The sequence below is a fragment of the Phalangium opilio genome, unplaced genomic scaffold (genome assembly GCF_054372755.1).
Source record: "Phalangium opilio isolate 3A_F unplaced genomic scaffold, DU_Popi_V2 ptg000017l_1, whole genome shotgun sequence".
NCBI classification, from domain to species: Eukaryota; Metazoa; Arthropoda; class Arachnida; order Opiliones; family Phalangiidae; genus Phalangium; species Phalangium opilio.
In genome coordinates this window covers 10,367,228-10,388,268 of record NW_028324151.1, presented here as the reverse complement: position 1 = coordinate 10,388,268, position 21,041 = coordinate 10,367,228, and the positions used below count along the sequence as shown (strand labels likewise).

At 40.0% G+C, this 21,041-nt stretch overlaps 2 protein-coding genes across 3 annotated transcripts in view; both read left to right on the top strand.

The window, feature by feature from the left end:
- LOC149703700 (uncharacterized) lies at positions 1-6,865 on the top strand. Of its 2 annotated transcripts, none has more exons than XM_089866949.1 (2): positions 1-100; positions 3,728-6,865. In XM_089866949.1, exon 2 carries the CDS (start codon positions 4,056-4,058, stop codon positions 4,905-4,907), a length of 852 nt encoding a protein of 283 aa, XP_089723075.1. In that variant the 5' UTR covers positions 1-100; positions 3,728-4,055; the 3' UTR covers positions 4,908-6,865. The 2 variants fall into 2 exon arrangements, with proteins under 2 accessions (XP_089723075.1, XP_089723076.1); XM_089866950.1 differs by lacking the exon at positions 1-100 and adding an exon at positions 1,073-1,091.
- A 402-nt stretch (positions 6,866-7,267) lies between these two features.
- LOC149703697 (uncharacterized) overlaps positions 7,268-21,041 on the top strand; it is a 40,855-nt gene continuing 27,081 nt past the window's right edge. The window contains exons 1-2 of the mRNA XM_089866945.1: positions 7,268-10,129; positions 10,993-14,318. The gene's annotated coding sequence lies outside the window, so the exon portion shown is untranslated. The remainder of the gene's footprint in view (positions 10,130-10,992; positions 14,319-21,041) is intronic.

Genomic DNA, 21,041 nt, shown 5'->3' with positions numbered 1-21,041 from the left:
AACTTTTCTAAGCTAATGGGAGAAGTCTAGTAGTGATGGATAACGATACAAATTCATATGGTAAATCCTGGTGAAATAAATATTGACACGATTGTAACATGTAAGTTAAAGTTTGACTATTTATCTGTTGTAATCTGTTGTTAACAAGAAGGGATATTTTCTAACCTACTCAGTAAAGTCTTCCTAAAGCTAGATTCCGACTCGACGGAAAACACGACGGAAACCCGGCAGAAAGGGGTTCGACCGAAAAATCTTTACGCCGAGCCCGACGGAATTTTCGTTCAGTCGGGCGTAAGTTGTGTTCTATTTTTTCGGTCGTGTTCGGCGCTACGCCGGTGTCTCAGCCAATGAAATTATCCCACTGACAACGTCATAAATTTCAAGAGGGCACGCACACGCGAGATCGATTGATAGCCGCCATTTTTTTTGTGGTTGACCAAGGCTTATCGGAAACATACCACCAAGAAAGAAAAATGAACTAACGGAAGTAAAAAGTAAAAGTAAGATAAGGACGACTTTACTGACGAGGTTAGAAAATATCCCTTTCTGTACGATCTAAGCGACAAGGGGACAAAGATACCAATTCCGAGTTTAAAATAGATGTTATGGAAACAACTCAAATCTGTCACGTGACCCAAAAATATCTACCGCCAAACTCAAAATTCAGTCGTAGTGTGAACGGTCTCCCGCCGAACGCCGGTGTAAGTTAAAATTTCTACCGTTGGCAGTGTGATTTCCGCCGGGTTTTTTCGGTCGAGTGGGAATCTAGCTTAATTAACATCTTATCTCTGTTTACTTCTGTTAGTTTAATTTTTGTTTCTTGGTGGTATGTTTCCCATAAGCCTTGGTCAACCACAAAAAAATGGCGGCTATCAATCGATCTTGAAATTTATGACTTATACAGTGGGGTAATTTCATTGGTTGAGACACCGACGTAACGCCGAACACAACTTACGCCCGACCGAACGGAAATTCCGTCGGGCTCGACGTAAAGATTTTTCGGTCGAACCCCTTTCTGCTAAGTTTCCGTCGTGTTTTCCGTCGAGTGGGAATCTAGCTGTAGTGTGAACGGTCTACCGCCGGACGCCAGCGTAAGTTAAAATTTCCGCCTGTTTTTTTTCGGTCGAGTGGGAATCTAGCTTAAATTGCTTTGACTGAAATAATGAAGAAACTCCCAGATGCAGTTTCTTCATTTGAAGCCCCCAAACCAACCGATGCATTCACATTATCTATGTCTGAGATGAATAAAAGAATGAACAAAGGAAATGCATAATAAGTTTGGATTTAATAACATCCCTTGCTTGTTTGCCATCAGAGTTGTTTTTGTTATTTATTGAGGTTAATTCCAGGATGAGGAGAGAAGTCTTTGTAAAGTGCGGGCAGGGCCGAATTAAGGGGGGGGAGGGCAAGGGGGCACTGGCCCTCGGGAGCAAGGCTTGTTGGGGTTGCATTGAGTTACAATATTCTCCCTTAGCAACATTTGCTGTTCCGTTTTTAACAAAATCAAATGTAACAAATATTCAGTCTATTTCATTATTGTGATTATTTACAATTTTGGTAGCTAAATTGGCTCCAGGGGTCGCTCTCAACTAAGAATACTATCCTTATCCTGGAACTAAGTGCAGAAATTCAAGAAAAAATGTACCTTCAAACCGGAGAGAATTTTACACATGTGTAAAATTTTCTCTGTTCAAACAAAGTAGCTATTAGAAAACTGATAGTCTTTCTTTAAAAAAAAAACAAGACATGACCTCGCAAAGACGAAAGTGCAGGTATTTTCCAATTAAAACATCATCGCTCGGTCTACCAATAATTTAAACCATTTTCCCTAACGTAGGGATTAATAATAATGAATGTAAATCCTTTATTGTTTAGTAATAAACAATGTGTACGTGGTATGAAATATACATATAACTTAAATATTCACCTTTTCATTAAGATTTAAACTAACATTATCATAAGTCTATTATGTAAGGCCCCCATAGGTCAGAAACAAAGTCAATTTAAGTCATTAGCAAATGCCTCTAATGAAGGAAGCAGGTAAGGAAATTTCATCGCCCCCTGTCGGACTCTGGAGGTACCACAAAGCGGAGCTGACGTAATCGAATTTCGTATTGCGCATGTCTTAGTCTTAAAGATTGAATCGTAGCAGAGAGAATTTAGAAGGGGAGTGGAAGGCCCCCCTTTGACTCTATTAAACGTGATGACGCCCAAACAAGATGTCGCGTTGAGCTTTTTGGGGTAGGCGAGTTTCCGGTCACGTGTTCTAAAATCTCTCTGTTACAAACGCATCATACCGGAAATCGACCTGCCTGGATAACGTTTAGCAGACGACGTTGCGCTACATTGCAAACAACACCTTCCACTCCCCTTCTAAATTCTCTCTGATCGTAGCCTCGTAGGTAGGTTTAAAAATGGCGGCGGCCAGGAATGGAGCTGGGAGGTATTAGCCTAAACTAAAGTAGTATTTAAATGAAGAGGTGCATTTAATTAACACATAAAGAGGTAGAATGTATTCAAGGTTAGTAGAAAACAATTTGCACGAAAAGTATCTAGTGTTACTATTAGATTATCTTCTTAACACCGTTAAAGATGTTCAATCTGAAGTTAAGCCTTGCCATTTAAAGTCTTATCAAGAAAACTGCCAGATCCATTACTTCAGTCAGTTAATTGAAAGTGTAGCTTGTTTTCATCTTAATCCTCCACGTAAAGATGACAATGACCGCTTTTATTTGTCTCCGCCATTATATTTAAAGTATGTGACATGATTTTACTAAATAAACAGCAATGTAAACGGTACCCGCCGCCATTCCCCAATTGGTGAAAAAGTTGAAAGTCCTATCCTAACTTCCGGTATAAGCCAACAGCCTAGGAATTATAGATGGCGCTTTTATCGTACCCGCCAAATTTTCAAAATGTTAATACGAGTACAATGCCGGTAGTATAGGACCTAATTGGGGACTCGTACTTATGGGGACCTTACATAATAGACTTATGACATCATCTATAGCAACACCAATGATTTAAAACTAAGCATTTTAAATTTCGCGCTAAAGAGTAGATTTTCTCGACATCTACCTGTTGCTGTTCGAAGTAAAACATCCAGTGGTTATTGTCAATGGACGGTGCTTTACATTTTCCCACTCGGTCTATATCCCACTCTAATCAGGTGTAATTATTGTATGGTTTAACATAACATTTACGCTTTGCTATCATGATTGTGCTCTATTAACACATGCTGTTTAATACAAGTAGGCCCTAACCTGTACTAAAATTTTCTTTAACGAATCTCACAATTTCAATTGTATAAGAATGCCTATTGGCAAAAAGAGAGAGTTGTTAGATATAGGAAAACTAACTTCAAATCAATATTAAAGCAAAAATATAGAAGCTAGGGGGGGGAATGTCATATGCTTGATATGGAAATAAGACCGAACATACAGGTATGCGGTCTTTGGATCCACATACACAATCAATGTTCCGTCGTAAGAAAACAAGGCTGGCATACTCTACTTTACCTTCTACCTTTCAAAGGGGTCTATTGGATATTTTTTGTTCTATCAAAGTACGGTACTACCCTTCTCCCATCTTGTGACCATTCGCAAAGAAACCTTTGTTTCGACTTCAATCCATTGTTACGTTATGGGAGGGCTAGCGAAAACCTTTCGCCGAAAAGAGCTTACATAAGCATTTACATGCAGTTATTAATTTCTTTAACTTATTTTAGATGGTTTAACCCTGAAATTGAAATCTGTTTCATTGAAAAAAACATTCTTGAAAATATCAAGTGAATTCAAGAACTTCAACGCAGTTGGGCAATGAAATCGAAGCACATGTGGTTTATTCCTACATCATTCAGAAATAAGGAAACGTGGTCAAGTGTCTTAACTTGCATTCCGAATGAGTCAAGCTGAATCATTGGGGCATAAATCGATATCAATTAAGCAAATGCTAGTAACGATTTTATCTTCAAGAATGAATACTAAAATCATAGTTCTACACTAGAATAACACGTTCAAATGCATTAGCTCCGATCACCGTTCTAAAACACGGGTATGTCTAAAGAAACACGTCCGTTCAAATGCGATATTTGCGAATTCCGTACCCGCACGATGTCAGATTTAAAAAAACAAGTCGTAACTCACAGTGAGGAGCGCCCATTCAAATGCGATATTTGCGATTACTGTGGTCGAACACGACGGAGTTTAAAACAACACGCCTTGACTCATATCGACGAGCGACCATTCAAATGCGATATTTGCGAATTCCGTACCCGCACGATGTCAGATTTAAAAAAACAAGTCGTAACTCACAGTGAGGAGCGCCCATTCAAATGCGATATTTGTGATTACTGTGGTCGAACACTACGGAGTTTAAAACAACACGCCTTGACTCATATCGACGAGCGACCATTCAAATGCGATATTTGCGAATTCCGTAGCCGCACGATGTCAGATTTAAAAAAACACGTCGTAACTCACAGTGAGGAGCGCCCATTCAAATGCGATATTTGCGATTACTGTGGTCGAACACGAGGGAATTTAAAACAACACGTCTTGATTCATAGTGACGAGCGACCATTCAAATGCGATATTTGCGAATTCCACGCCCGCAGGAAGTCAGACTTAAAAAAACACGTCGTGTCTCACAGTGACGAGCGTCCATTCAAATGCGAAATTTGCGATTACTGTAGTCGAACACGAAAGACTTTAAAAAAACACGTCTTGACTCACAGTGACGAGCGCCCATTCAAATGCGATATTTGCGAATACCGTGCTCGCAAAAGGACACATTTAAACACACACGTTGTGACTCACAGTGAGGAGCGCACATTCAAATGCGATATTGGCGAATACCGTTCCCGCACAAGGGCAAATTTAAAAAAAACACGTCTTGACTCACAGTGACGAGCGCCCATTCAAATGCGATATTTGCGAATACCGTGCTCGCAAAAGGACACATTTAAACACACACGTTGTGACTCACAGTGAGGAGCGCACATTCAAATGCGATATTGGCGAATACCGTTCCCGCACAAGGGCAAATTTAAAAAAAACACGTCGTGACTCACAGTGACGAACGACCATTCAAATGCGATATTTGCGATTACTGTGGACGAACACGAAATAATTTAAAACAACACATCGTGACTCACAGTGACAAGCGATCATTTAAATGCGATATTTGCGGATTCCGTACCCGACATAGCGTGTGTTTGACAATGCACAACGCGAGGCACAGTGATGAACGTCCGTTGAAATGTTCTTTTTCTAACTACGCAACCAAAATAAAGCGAGAATTAAAGAAGCACGTTACCAGGATTCATCCTTCACAATCTGGTACGAAACGAAAGTCTACGAAAACAATCTCATGGCAACAGAAAACTAAATATGATAAATCGAATTTTCCTTACAAATGTGGAATTTGCGGCAATCTTTTCAAAACTCGCGGATATTTAAATTTCCACAAAAACATTTGTGTCAAAAATACACTCGAACTGCCTACAAAAGTTAAATGTAATAGAAAAGCAAATCATTCAAACATGGAATTGGAATTATGAGACTCCAACACTATTCACAGCGAAAATAGATCAACTATTTCTATGCAAACTACAAATATCATCAATAACTCTACCAAAGAATTTGAACAATCAAAAGAAGCTAACTTTAAATCAGATCCTGATGAACCCAAATATTCGCAACAAAATCATATTAAATTGGATAGACTAACTTCATCAATCAGTTCGAATGGTGTTAGAAAATGTTCGGTTAATTTGGAAAATTATTAATGGGTCCCATTATATTAAGTTGAAAAAGGCCCCTGACCTGTTCTTAGGGTTAACTTGATACCTATCGTGTAATTTCTTTTTTGCTTTACTAAAATATGATTCGATAGTATCAGGGTTGGCAAAAATCCGGATTTTTCTTGAAAAAGCCACTGGTATGGTTTTTTGCTGGTTTAAACCGGATTTTATTGGATTTATCTGGCTTTTTTTAAACTACTCTCTAGTGCTTAATTTTAGCACTTCTTTTTACATTTAGTGCGCTAGTTGTCTTCTGCTAGGCCGTCTTATTGAGAATCATTTCTATTGTACATAAAAGTTGATAAAACTATAGACATTTCGCTTAGACATGAGTAGGGCTCTTGATTTTCAATCCAACCCGACCCATATCGGGTCGGAAAATCCTAGGTCGGGTTGGTTGAGAAAATTACTTAAAATATTTTGCTGGTTGGGTCGCGTAGGGTTATCATACCTTCTACCCGGGTAGACATTTTTATTATCTTCAATAGGGCAGGGTTGGGCCCGGGTAGGCTTTTTTGTGATCTTCAATAGGGCAGGGTCGGGCCCGGGTAGGCTTTTTGTGATCTTCAATAGGGCAGGGTCTAATAAAGATTTTTCTAAATGCGCGGTCCGACCCAACAATATAGCGTTGCGAAAAATTCAACTCAGTCTCACGAGTTTCGGGTGGGTCAGTGGGAGGAGGGCGCGTCAAACTAACCCACAATGTGTGGGAATCGTCCATTTCGATGAAATAAAGAGGTAAAGACATGTGGGTCAAACGTTTCCTTCCATCTCACTTTATGGTGCCTGCGCTGTACTCTATTATTATATTTTTTGAATAATACACTGGATTTTTCATCGTGGTTTAAACCGGTTTAATCCAAGTGGATAAAACCGGACTGGATACCAGCGTGCCAACCCTGGATAGTATTTTCAATGCTTAGATTTTCAGCTTTGAAAAACCTTTGTTATGAATTAATTTGTTTTCCATTTATTTTATTGTGGAAAAGTGAAATCGAAATAATTTTTTCGTGTAATTCTTTAAGGAATTAAAATGTAGAAACGTAAATTCCGTCGGCCAAATTCTTCTAATTTGTCATTCTTAATCGAATACAATAAACTTGTTCAATTCTTCATGTAATCTCTTTCAACCATATTAATTTTATATTAGTCTCAAATGGTTATTTACTGATGGATGTCACATAACAAGGAGGGCTAAGAACGGAGTAAAAATGATGTTACCACTCACTAATATCTACATAGTTCAAGGGTGGCACTTGAATTACCACCCTTAAAAGCGACTTTATAATCTCTATCAATTTTCACAATTTTCCAACAACATGGTGAAATATACTGTACCTAGCATTCACGGCGGCCCTTTTACAATATGACGATCAAACTATCGAACACAGCAGTGGCGTCGCTAGGCATTTTTGGGGGGGGGGGGGCTATAGCCCCCCCAAATTCCAAACTTAGCCCCCCCCCCCCAAAATAATTCGTAAACCCTACCAAAAGTTGCTGTTAGCAACCTAAAATTCTGTAGCAATATAAAAAAAATTATAATGATAGATTTGTTAAGTTTCATCTCTGCATAGATGAATTTCAATATCAATTTTGAAGAAAAGAACAGATGGAGACAACTAAAATGTTTCATGTTCTTTCGAAGGGAGCGCCAATAGTGTGGACTAAAAGCTAACCAAAACTAAAAGTAAACCTAAGACGAGCGAAATTCCTTCATAATCGGTTCCGTAGTTTTTATCAATAAAGGGTTGTATATTTTTAAAATACGAATAATTTGACGTTGACACAAATTTACAGATAGTTTTAAAGGTCTACACATTTTCCAATGAACCCATTATCCAATTTTTTATTAAGTTCTTATAATATCTAGTTTGCCTAGATTTAGCCCCCCAAATTTCAAACCCTAGCGACGCTACTGGCTCTCGTATCGATCAGGCCCGGAACGTCCATAATAAGGCAGACCGGGCAGCTGCCCAGGGCCCCGCTAAATATCAAAGGCCCCCCGGGCCGTTTCAGAATTGCAAAATTTTTCCTTTCAATTTATTTTAATAAATCGAACTGTTGTGTGGGAAATCTATAAAATTCATCATCTTATAGATTATTCCAAAACTTTTCATTTGTTTTGCAAATTAAAATCCAACATTATGTTGAATGGCCAAAAAAGACCCTTAAAACTTTATTGCAAAAATATATTGATTAAATTCCACATGATATTTTCAATTATATTGAGTATATTTTTGGCACAATAAAACTGTTGATGTTGAGTCCATAGACCGGGTACAATTTTATTGTCCAAACATTACATATGAGGTGTCAAAAACGCAGACTTTAATGTTATTCTAATGCGAAATATCGTTCAATTGTTTAAATAACAGTGAGCATCAAAAATATCATACAAAATGTGTTTTCATTTTTTATGGAAATATTGTGCAAAATTTATTGCAAATGATGTTCCATTTCATAAAAAATATTGTGGGGCTGAACTTTGCACAAATGTTAGTGTGGATAACGTTTATTTATACTTTTTAACTAAAACAACGGGCCCCACGTTTTTTGTGCAAATTATTGAGCGTGTACACGGTAAAAAATTGTGGTGTCTAAATAGTGCCATAATGGTGTTAAAACAATGTGCACTATTTGTACACCTTGACAAGGTGCTGAAATAGTACGAAAATAGTGCGATATTTTAAAAACACCATTAGCTTAAACCAATGGTGTAGAAATGGGTTTATAAAACATAACTCTTTAAAAGGTTTGCAAATGTTACCTTAATGATATAAATAACCCTATCGAATACCCCATTAAAAATGGCACAGAATTAGCGCGATCTTTTTAAACACTTTTCGCTTAAATAAACGGTGTAAAAATGGGTTGAAAAAGCCTCATTCATTAAAAGGCGCACAAATGATACCGAAACGATATAAAATATTACCTTCGCAAGGCCCACATAAAGGGTGTTGAAATAATTCTTAAATAGAGTTATGGTTTGAACACCATTCGCTTAAATAGAAGGTGTAAAAATGGACTGAAAAAACCTCATCCTCGAAAAGGTTCGCAATTGATATAAAATAACACCTTCGAAAGGCCAATATAAAAGGTGTTGAAATAATATGAAAATGAAGTTATGTTTTAAACACCATTCGCTTAAATAAAATAACACCTTCGCAAGGCCAATATAAAAGGTGTTGAAATAATGCTAAAATAGAGTTGTGTTTTGAACACCATTCGCTTAAATAGAAGGTGTAAAAAAGGGCTGAAAAAACCTCATTCTCGAAAAGGTGCGTAACTTATATATAATAACACCTTCGCAAGACCCATATAAAAGATGGTGAAACAAGTTGGGAAAACCAAAATATTACCTCTCCGTGTCGAGAAGATTATATAAACAAAATTATCCAATGAAAACACTTTTGGCCTCATCCTTTATATAAATAGGAGGCAATGAATGAAATATATCACAATTCACGGGCCTTGATAGATCTGGAGGCAATGAAGGAAATATATCGCATGCACGGGCCTTGGTAGATATAGGAGGCAATGAAGGAAATATATCGCATGCACGGGCCTTGGTTGATACAGGAGGCAGTGATAATCTCTCTTTGTACGAGAGGTTTATCTTTAATATTTAAATAAATATAATTATTTTTAATTATTTTAATCTTCAATAATTAACATTAATAATAGTTAAATCGTTTAAAATAAAGTTTACCTATTATCATCTCAAACTTTGCTAATATTGACGTTTAAAGTGAAGGGTACCCCTCTTGCCCGCTTTCTTCAAATTTTGGGGTATATATACGATTCGATACCATTATAATAGTAAGGAAAAAGCGCAATTGCGAAAACCTTTGGTGGCCGATCCCACCTTAGGGAGGCTAGACGTTTCTCGTAACCCTAGCTGATCGCCGCGTATATCCTAAAACCAAACGATGATAATGGAGTAGAAGCCAATGATACAGATTGGTGTCTATGTGGAATAGACGGAAGACCAGTGGATGGTGGTATTAGAAGCCAGTGTAAGTGCAGACTGGTGTCAATGTGGGATTGACAAAGAACAGAAGATGATGGTGTTGGAAGCCAGAAAAGTACCAGACTGGTGTTCATGTGGGATTGACAAAGATCAGAAGATGGTGGTGTGAGAACTCAAGTAGAGGAGCCATTTCCGTGACTGTGAAAGCAGTTCGGAAATGGCGAATACGTTTGCTCCGTTACGCAAACTGCGAACGCGGTCACGTGGGTGTAACAACGGACAGACAGACACACAGACAGACAGTCAGACAGACACGGCCGTTACAGAACCTCTCCTGGACTACGTCACACGGAGAGGTAATAATGTAAAAATGGAGCTAAGCACTCTAAATTAAGGTACCTAAATAATGTTGTAAAATTTATTCTGCACTACTTGTACACCTTGACAAGGTGTTGAAATGGTATGAAAATAGTGCGATATTTTATTAACACCATTAGTGAAAATGCATGGTGCAAAAAAGTATTCAAAAAACATCGTTCGATAAAAGGTGCTCAAATTATACCTAAATGGATTAAAATAACACCTTCGATTATACCATTAAATGGTGTTACAATAATATGAAAATGGAGCTAATTTCTTAAAAAAACTTTGCAAACCCCTACCTACGGGATCCGCTGTGTAGGGAACAGCCGTAATGGGTAACGGGAAAACGGTATTTAGATAACCACGGTTATGAGAACCGCTATGATAGGGGTTCAAATAACCATAACTATATACACTATCGTTTTCACATCTCGTAATTGTGGTGCACTCCATTCTGTGTGACGTCCTATCATTTGAGGATGTTGATATTGACGTGTTGATTAAAAGTGTGGGTATTAGTTACGCGAGGCAGGTGGTGGTCGTTTAGTATATTGTGGTCGCTAGCTGTTTTTAATCCCTCTGAGGATTCATAACGTCTATGTTGGCATGTTCGGCAGGAGTATTTATTTGGACCTGCCGTGTGGCTTTCAACATGCCAGTTTTTATGCTTGAGGTTTCCTCTGCTTGACACTGTCCCACTGTTGTCTCCATAGATAAGTTGGATGTAGTTTCCCATTATTTTTCACTACCACTAATAGCTGGTCTGTGAGGGGCGCGAAATGGGATTCTTATCCTTGGCCTAGAGATCGGTAAAGTAACTATGGAACGTTTGATTCTCTTGTTGTTTATTTGATAGAAAAATATTCCCCGAGTACCAACGCAGACACTCTCTGCCGTCTGCCCCTCTAAACACGCGAGACGGAACCGCCACTTTTTACGGAACTAAATAGATCTGCTTCGGGCCGGTCTAGAAGGCCACATCGACACTAGAGATGTGGGATCTGCCACAGAAGAAGACCTCATTCTTGCTCGTGATCAAGTACGGGTGCACGGGACGGGTGGCCAAGGAAGAATATGCAACTCTCTATCATGATTTATCACAATCGTGCCACAGAACTCTCAATGAGATTCAAGGTCTTATTGGCCGAAAACGAAGTCGTCGTCCCGGAAGAAGTGTACCCGAAAATAATGAACTAGCTTCACAGTACCTTTCAATGCCAAACATCCATGAAAGCAGTGGCGAGATCAACGTTATGGTGGCCCGGCATCGACCATTATCCGGTAACCGAAATCCGAGCATGCCAGGCTTGCAGGAAACACGCGCCTCTGCCACCGCAACAATACTGACCGTGGCCAATAGAATCCGAACCATGGCAAAATGTGCACATGGACTTCGCTGGACCAATTGAGGTTTAATACCTGCTCATCACAGTCGGCGCTCACTCCAAATGGATGGAAATCGACGTCACGAACTCTACATCATCAACCACGGTCATACGATGCCCATGTCAATACATGACACGTTGCCGTATAATGCGGAAGCTAGGTTCCGACATCGCGACCGGCTTCACTAGTAAAAAATATAAGTCATTCATTGGAAACAATGGAGTTGAGCGTCCGCGCAACACAGTTGTGCGGTTCGTTACTTTCTTAAAGAACAATACCCTGGACGCGTTCTGTAGAGTTAAATCTACTGGTTTTTTCTTGTGGGAACCATGAAAGCTGTGGTTTATTTTTCACCCGTGACAACCAGAGACGTTCTTTGGGAGAGCATTAAACATGCTGCGGCGAACATTCGATCCAAAGTGGAAATACTTAACTGTGTTCAAGGGTCGGGCTCAGGCATGCATCAACGCTAATGGTGCTCATTTTGACCAACTTCTTTAATATGACGTTGAAGACCTTTTTAAAATTGAATTTTTTGTTACACCAAAATAAATGTATCCATAAATTATGGTTTTTTATTGAAAATAAATCTTGCACGTTCGGCCTCTTAATTTCATCCTCACAAAATAGCATCTCGACTTAATTCTGACGTACTGGAGTTCTTTTTGAGCTTCTTCTGAAGAGAGTGGAAAGTTCTAGCTGCCTATCAGCGGAGGCTTGGAGGCAAAAATGAGAATTTGTAATAACTTCTTAATTTGGCAATCACCGATGACATCTCATTTAAACTTTTCTTTACCTCTTGTTTAATACCTCTTTAGACGGCATGTGAAAATCAAAACTTGTTTGAGAAAATTAGTGAGAGGCATTGTTTGATATCGTGAGTTTCATCAGACAACCTGATATTCGTTTACATAAAATCGCTTTACAATCCGTTTTCTTTTCAAAAGTAACAAAAGTATTAAACAAGCTATGTCTTATTAAACCAAGATTTTATGCGTGGTCAGAAGAGGATATTAGGGCCAAAATGGGCCCGGAGTTTAAGGGCTTGTGACTCTGTAACGGTTCGATTTAGACCAAAACTGCTCTGCAAATTTTGCAAGGAATCTACTGTTACAAGGAACGCGTACGCCTCGGAATCACCCAGTATAATAGTAGATCACTCTTTCAAGAAGTCAGACTTATTCTGACTAGCTGTCATGCAACACAGACGGCAATAAACAGCGTTACTTTTTAACTAGTAGAGCCTTTTATTGATGCAAAGTACCAACCTTAACAGGCCTAAAGCAATAGATACTGTCTTGCCTAAGTGTTCAATTCTTTTTATATAAACATTTGGTCTGAATGAAACGTACGGTAAATAAACCGAAACAATGGTTTTCGTACAGAGTTAATTATGATGAAAAACTCGATATTTCTTTGTAGTCAAGTCAAAACTACACGCAAGTTAGACGTGATGAGATAAGATTTAAAAAATAAATTGACCAGAATTTTGAACTCTAACAGAGGAATTTAAACGTCACACGAAACTCCTATACACTTTATTTGATCCTATAATATATCTGATTAAATGTTTTGACTTAAAAGGGATTCCGTTTCAAAGCCTAGCAAAACCAAGGCTGTAACAACTACATAATCTGCATTAATCATAAACTTCATAGAAGTAAGTAATATCGATGATGGGGAGGGTACTCGAAAACTCCGCCCACTCACTTGGTTAAAATGAAAGAAAAGTTGATGAAGAGGGACTTGAAGAATAAGCCAGAGGGAGTTGGTGAGGTGAAGGAAGAATTGTCACGTCGTGTTAATATACTTCAGTCGTTTTCGAATAACAATAAAAGCTTTTAACTAAAAGGGTTAATTTAACTATTTTTGCATTTGGTAATTTAAGAGCTACGCAAACTTTCTAGTAGATAAAATGTAAGAGTTAAAATGTCGATAATGCTACTTTGTTACTTGCGCAAAACCTTTTTGTAACTATCTCGAGTATTAAACGGCTCCTTGCTTAACTATCTTAAACCCTTTAGTCGATAAAAGTAGAAATAAACTTCAGTACGCAATTTACGTTCAACCGCCTTAGATTTCACCAGAGGTTTATGACTTCTTATCCTGGGAAGTATTCGACTCTAACCATATCCGGAACCATCTCTGTTAGCCAACTTCTTATTAGGTCCGATCACCGCGCCACCTACGGCGTTTCCCTCATTTTGAGTTGGCAGGCTGATTTGCGCGCCAGCAGTGGGCAAGAAACGAAACTTTAAGGTGTGTCCTATGGTTTGAGGTAACGAATCAGAAACGGTGACAAGAACAGCTGTTTTAATAGACTGCTAGAAATTCCGTCAAACCAGTGTGGGGTCCTAGGCCCACGGATTGTAATGGATTTTCATAGAGTTCTAGCCAGACGGCTTTTCAACGATTGGCGCTGAAGAAGTTTTGAACACGCCCCACAGTTTGAGTGCCACAGCCTCTCGGCGTGGGATTTTTTTCAGTAGATTAGATAGTTTTCCTAGTGGGGAGGAAACGTTCGACCCTCTTTTACGATTGCCATTGGCAATTTTGACTTGCAGGGATGGATACTATATAATGCCTTAGTGTCCAATACTTCCCAGGATAAGAAGTCATCAACTTCTGATTTCACGTATCGTACTATTAAAATATTATTGGATATAGGGAATGAAAGACCTGAAGCGTATTTAGGGAGAGAATCTCGGCTCAGAGATGATTTAATTTGCTGTTGCTCTGACTTATCTTGCTGTCGCTGAACCACTTCAGGAGACCACGACTGAGAGTTTTAAAAAGGTTAGTACTTAAAATTTCAGTTTATTTTTCATTGATAACGACATTACATTATTATGTCACAACATGTATTTTGAGATATTGAATAGAAAGTAATCTATTAGTTACAGTCAAACGTGGAAGTATAACCAACAAGTAATCGATTATTGAACCATTTATAATATATCTGAAATTACGTTTGGCCAAATCTGTTTACCGCATAGTTTTATAAATACTTCCAAATCAATCCTGATGAAATATTAATCCTCACGAATTGCTTGATGAGTGCCAAATTAAAGAGGTCAATAAGAAATTAACACACTCAAGGCATTTCCCCTCGAAAATGTAGGATCGTAATGGGTATGCTATCGAAAACACCATAGCTAAGCATTTGAATGTTGAAGTTGCTGTGTCAAACTGCCATAATGGGTAAACTGCGCTTTCGGGAAAACGGTATTTAGATAACCACGGTTATGAGAACCGCTATGATTGGGGTTCAAATAACCATAACTATATACACTATGGCTTTTCACATCTCGTAATTGTGGCACTCCATTCTGTGTGACGTCCTATCATTTGAGGATGTTGATATTGACGTGTTGATTACAAGTGTGGGTATTAGTTACGCGAGGCAGGTGGTGGTTGTAAAGTATATTGTGGTCGCTGTTTTCGATCCCCCTGAGGACTCATAACGCCTATGTTGGCATGTTCGGCAGGAGTATTTATTTGGACCTACCGTGTGGCTCCCAACATGCCGGTTTTTACGCTTGAGATTTCCTCTGCTTGACACCGTGCCACTGTTGTCTCTGTTACATTCTTTAGCTAAGAAAATAAAGGAACGACTCTCACTCTAGAACGCTAGGAACGGAATGATTCTTTATTGGGGGTTGTATCCAGTTCTGAGAAGCAAGGGAACATGTATAAAGTTCAGGGGGGGAACTTACATAAAGTAACTTAGGAAATATATCACATGCCCTTTTTTTATAGAAATTAACAAGTGTGAATTTTGTTTTATTTTAATGTATGTAAGTCTGTATTTAAAGGTAACGAGCAGGTTTCTTGATAACTCGTCCAACGCGAGTTCTGTTAGCGTCTGCAATGTTATGATTAGTGTCCGTGACATCAGATTGGAGATGTAGGTCATCTGGTATTGATGTGGCGGTGAGTACTGGCTTGGTTGTGACGTTTTGTATTCTACTGTCAGCTGACTTAGTACGTAATCGAGAGTTTGAGGGTTGCTGCGGTACCTGTTGGTGTATTGGTAGGGAATGAGGAGCTTGACGTTGTTAATTGAGGTTTTGGTTGTACGGGAGCGCCAAGAGGATAAAAATCCTCAACCTTCCTTTCATCTTGTGGTAGGCGAGATGTTGTTTTATCTAGGCGAATATGGAAGCGGTTTCTAGTGTAGACGCGTCCGTCTTCCGATTGTATACCATAGGATCTTGGTCCTGGACCAATTGCTATGATTAGTCCTTTCTTCCATTTTTCGTCCGGAGTTCGTCGAAACCAAACGCGGGTATTTTCCGTTAAGGGAAGGAGTGGTTTAGTGCCGATGTTCGCATAGTTCCGTTGAGATTCTTGTCGACGGTGGAGCGCTTGTGTTGCTGATTTTGTAGGAAAGTTGGGTTTTAAAATGTTCGGATGAGTCGGTAACAGGGTTGGCAAAAATCCGGATTTTTCTTGAAAAAGCCACTGGTATGGTTTTTTGCTGGTTTAAACCGGATTTTATTGGATTTATCTGGCTTTTTTTTAAACTACTCTATAGTGCTTAATTTTAGCACTTCTTTTTACATTAGCGCGCTAGTTGTCTTCTGCTAGGCCGTCTAATTGAGAATCATTTTTATTGTACATAAAAGTTGATAAAACTATAGACATTTCCTTTAGAGATGAGTAGGGCCCCTGATTTAATCAGGATTTTTCTATCCAACCCGACCCATATCGGGTCGGAAAATCCTAGGTCGGGTTGGGTGAGAAAATTACTGTTTTGCTGGTCGGGTCGGGTAGGGTTATCATTCTGTCTACCCGGGTAGACATTTTTATTATCTTCAATAGGGCAGGGTTGGGCCCGGGTAGGTTTTTTGTGATCTTCAATAGGGCAGCTAGGGTCGGGCCCGGGTAGGCTTTTTTGTGATCTTCAATAGGGCAGCTAGGGTCGGGCCCGGGTAGGCTTTTTGTGATCTTCAATAGGGCAGCTAGGGTCGGGCCCGGGTAGGCTTTTTTGTGATCTTTAATAGGGCAGCTAGGGTCGGGCCCGGGTAGGCTTTTTTGTGATCTTCAATAGGGCAGCTAGGGTCGGGCCCGGGTAGGCTTTTTTGTGATCTTCAATAGGGCAGCTAGGGTCGGGCCCGGGTAGGCTTTTTTGTGATCTTCAATAGGGCAGCTAGGGTCGGGCCCGGGTAGGCTTTTTTGTGATCTTCAATAGGGCAGCTAGGGTCGGGCCCGGGTAGGCTTTTTTGTGATCTTCAATAGGGCAGCTAGGGTCGGGCCCTGGTAGGCTTTTTTGTGATCTTCAATAGGGCAGCTAGGGTCGGGCCCTGGTAGGCTTTTTTGTGATCTTCAATAGGGCAGGGTCTGATAAAGATTTTTCTAAATGCGGGGTCCGACCCAACAATATAGCGTTGCGAAAAATTCAACTCAGTCTCAAGAGTTTCAGGTAGGCAGTGGGAGGAGGGCGCGTCAAACTAACCCACAACATATGGGAATCGACCATTTCGATGAAATAAAGAGGTAAAGACATGTGGGTCAAACGTTTCCTTCCATCTCACTTTATGGTGCCTGAGCTGTACTCCTTTATTATATGTTTTGAAAAATCCACTGGATTTTTCATCGTGGTTTAAACCGGTTTAATCCAGGTGGATAAAACCGGACTGGATACCAGCGTGCCAACCCTGGTCGGTAAGAAAGATCGTATACGCCGACCCATAAGTAGTTCAGCTGGCGATTGCATACCATAGGTGGGAGTAATTCTATAATCGAGTAGTACCGAATGAAGATCGCCACCGTCTTCCAACGCTTTCCGGAGGGAATTCTTCAAGGTCTGGACAGCACGCTCGACTTTTCCATTAGAACGAGGGTAGCGCGGGGAGGAGGCGTTATGAGTGATACTCCAAGTCGAAAAAAAGTCCTTCATGGCTTCGGATGTGAAGGGAGGTCCTTGATCGGAAACCAACTCTTCAGGTATACCAAATCTCGCAAAAATTGTTTTCATAGCATTAATAACGGCAGGAGCGGTTGTGCCATGCATAAGTTGCAATTCTACGAATTTGGAAAAATAGTCAATCATCAGCATGTAATGTGCACCATTAAGTTCAAAGAAATCGCAGGCGACTTTCTGCCATGGTCGAGATGGTAATGGGCGATCTAAAAGAGGTTCGTGTTGATTCGCTCTCTGATGTTCTTGACACAAGTGGCATCGAGAAAGGTAGACTTCGATATCTTGACTCATGTTAGGCCAATAGACGTATTCTCGGGCCTTTCTTTTAGTCGCAACGATGCATCTGTGCCCCATGTGTAGCGTCGATAGCAAATCTGGCCTAAATTGTTCCGGTACGACTAATCGTTGGCCTCTGCATAAAAGTCCATCTTTGGTATCTCCAAGTGGAAGATCGAAAGTGGTATTAGGAAGTTGCGCACGGGACAAAGCATCTGCTATTACCAAATCCTTGCCAGGAACATAAGTTAATTTAACTTCGTAACGATGCAAGTTGAGGAGCATTCTCTGTAGTCGTGGAGAGATTGTATCATAAGGTTTGTTGCTAAGTCCGAGTAGCGGCTTATGATCGGTTAGGACTTCTACAGGTCTTCCATATGTGTAGTAGTTAAAATGTTGTAAACCGAAAATGACAGCTAAAAGCTCTTTTTCGATCTGCGCGTAGCGCTGCTGCGTATCGTTGAGAGCGGCAGATCCATATGCAACTGCTTGATCATCTTGCAGCAAAACTGCGCCGATGCCGAATTTGCTAGCGTCGACAGCGACAGTTACTGCTTTTAAAGGATCGAAAAGCTTCAAACATGGAGGGTGAGCTAGGCTGGTTTTGAGCGTTTGGAAAGCTTGATCCATGTTTTCGTCCCATACCCAGGCATTGCCCTTTTTCAGTAACTGACGTAAAGCATGTGTTTTGCCTGATAGAGCAGGAGTGTACTTAGCTTGATAGGTCACCATGCCAAGGAACCGCAGTAGGTCTTCAGGGCTTTGAGGTTGTGGGTACTCGAGAATAGCTTGGACCTTCGATGGATCTGGGGTAATGCCATCTTTAGTGAGAATTTGGCCGAGGTATTTGATAGAAGGTTTAGCAAGTTGGAGCTTAGCGGCATTAAACTTGAGATTAGCTCGGCGAGCTATGGTAAATACCCGTCTCAATAATTGATAATGTTCATCCTTGTCTTTTGAGCCCAAGGCAGAGTCATCATAAAAGGGATTCATGGTAGGCTCATCTTCAAAAAGATCATCCATGGCCCTCTGAAATTCTTCTGGCGCGTTATTTAGTCCAAACGGCAGGACTAGGAAACGATACCGTCCCCAAGGAGTAGCGAATGTGGTCAAGTAAGACGGCTCTTCCTCCAGAGGTAATTGCCAGAATCCGTTTTTTGCATCTAGCAAAGTAAATATTGAGCAACCGTGGAGATTGGTAAGAAGTTTATCCGGATTTGGAATCGGATAATGAGGTCTTTTGATTGCGTTATTAAGTGGCCTTGGATCGAGACAGAGGCGGACATTTGGCCCTGGTTTGGTAGTAGAGTCAATGTTTAGACCATCCAAGGGATTGGCCTTTTTCTCTACGACCGTGATGGAACTAACCCAATCAGTGGGTCGCTCAACCTTTGTAATTATTCCACTATCAAGCATCCGTTGTAGTTCGGCTTGAACTACCCCATGGAGCGCCAAGGGTATTTCGCGGGGTGCTGAGACGTGTGGTACAGCATCATCCTTTAAATGAATTTTAACCAGACGGTTTAGGCGACCTTGCCCAGGAAAAACATCTTTAAATTCATCCACGACAGACTCAGGCGTGTCATTCGACGGCTGGGGTCGTGCACCGTGTGTTGAGTTAGTAACAGACATGATACCAGAAACGGTCCGTTCTTGAGGTGTAGAGGGATTGTTTCTGGAGAGTAGGTGCAGTTGCAAACTAGCATGCAGTCCTAAAATTGGTACAGTGTTCAAGGACGTGACCAAGAATTGGAGCGGAATGGGCGGAGCTTCGGAGGAAGGTATTTGAGCTTGAAATACGCAGGATCCAAGTATCGGCAAGTTAGTTCCGTTGTAGGTCTGTACATCTTGTGTGGTTACGCTGAGCTGTGGCTGAGGACGCCATTTCTGTAACTCACGTGCCGGTAGTACATTTACCTGTGCACCAGTATCAACCTTCAAGCGTACTGTAGTACCATCGAGAGATATGTCTTGAAACCAGTCAGCTTCTAAATCCTTCAAATTAGTAGGTACATGGAGAGCACCAATATAAAGAGTTTCTTCCGTTTTATCATCCACTGTTTCCTCGTTTGGGCCATTTATAGTGTTTAGTTCATGAATCCGACGTAGGGGCAGCTTGTTTTTGAATTTAGGCTTAGCCAGCGTGTTACACTGACTCGCCCAATGATTCTTGAAGCCACATGTAGTACAAATTTGTCCAAAGGCGGGACAGACATTTCTACCGAATACATGAGTACGGCCGCAGAATTTACAGTCTCTTGGCTTTGCCCCTTCATGCGAAGCGTTCTTGCCCCCGAAAACGGGTTGCAAAACAGTTGAGTCATTCTTGTGGAATTGTGGCCCGTTCTTTCGACGGGAGAGTGCATTTACGGAGGAGGGGGTTTCGCACATTGCGTCTGGGTGTACGCGCGAGTGTTCAGCAGCTTTGCATGCTGTTATGACATCTTGAAGAGTTATAGCCTTTCTACTGTGGTCACGGAGTAGCCGTTCTCGTAAAGCGTTATCTCTCAAACCTTGAATTAATTTGTCGCGGAGCATGCGATCTTCCAAGGCGCCATAATTACAGTCCACAATTGCTTGTCGCAAGCGTGTAGAAAATTCTTGAAAAGTCTCACCTTGTTTCTGATGTATTTCCAAGAAGATGAAAGCAGCATATATTATATAAAAAAGACTTGGTTTGCCCAAGCCTTAAAAACAAAACGATAAGAGTTTTTCCAGTTGTCTGAAGCGCGGATATTATTTTTTTCTATTGAATTTTACAGACAATCCGTATTTTACTACTCTGTAGAATTTAATTCAATCACCTGATTTTACTGCTAATGGATTAGTTTCCGATAAATTAATTGAAAAAAAAAATTACTTATCTCAGATTTTTCAAGAACAATTCCATTTTCCTGAAACATTTTATCATGAAATTTTTTCTTTTCAATGGAAAACGTACTATAATTTTCAAATAATACTCTCATTAATAATGTATTATATGCGGTCTTTTCGAATACAAAAGGGGGCTGTTATCACCTTTCTTATATTTGATAAAGGGGTTCGTTTCTTCTTTTAAACACATTCACAATTGTTGAACTGTGTATATCAGTACTTGTGGGGAAGATTTTAGAAGTGTTGGTTGAGTTGCTATTTAGTTGACAACATTATGAAAACTTGATGTGTTTAAAACCTTTTGAAAGGAAAATTCTCGGAAATTAAAAAAGAAAGAGTCAATTTGATTAAATTTACACGAGATTCCTCAAAATAATAAATGCATGATAAAATGTTTCAGGAAAATGGAATTGTTCTTGAAAAATCTGAGATAAGTAATTTTT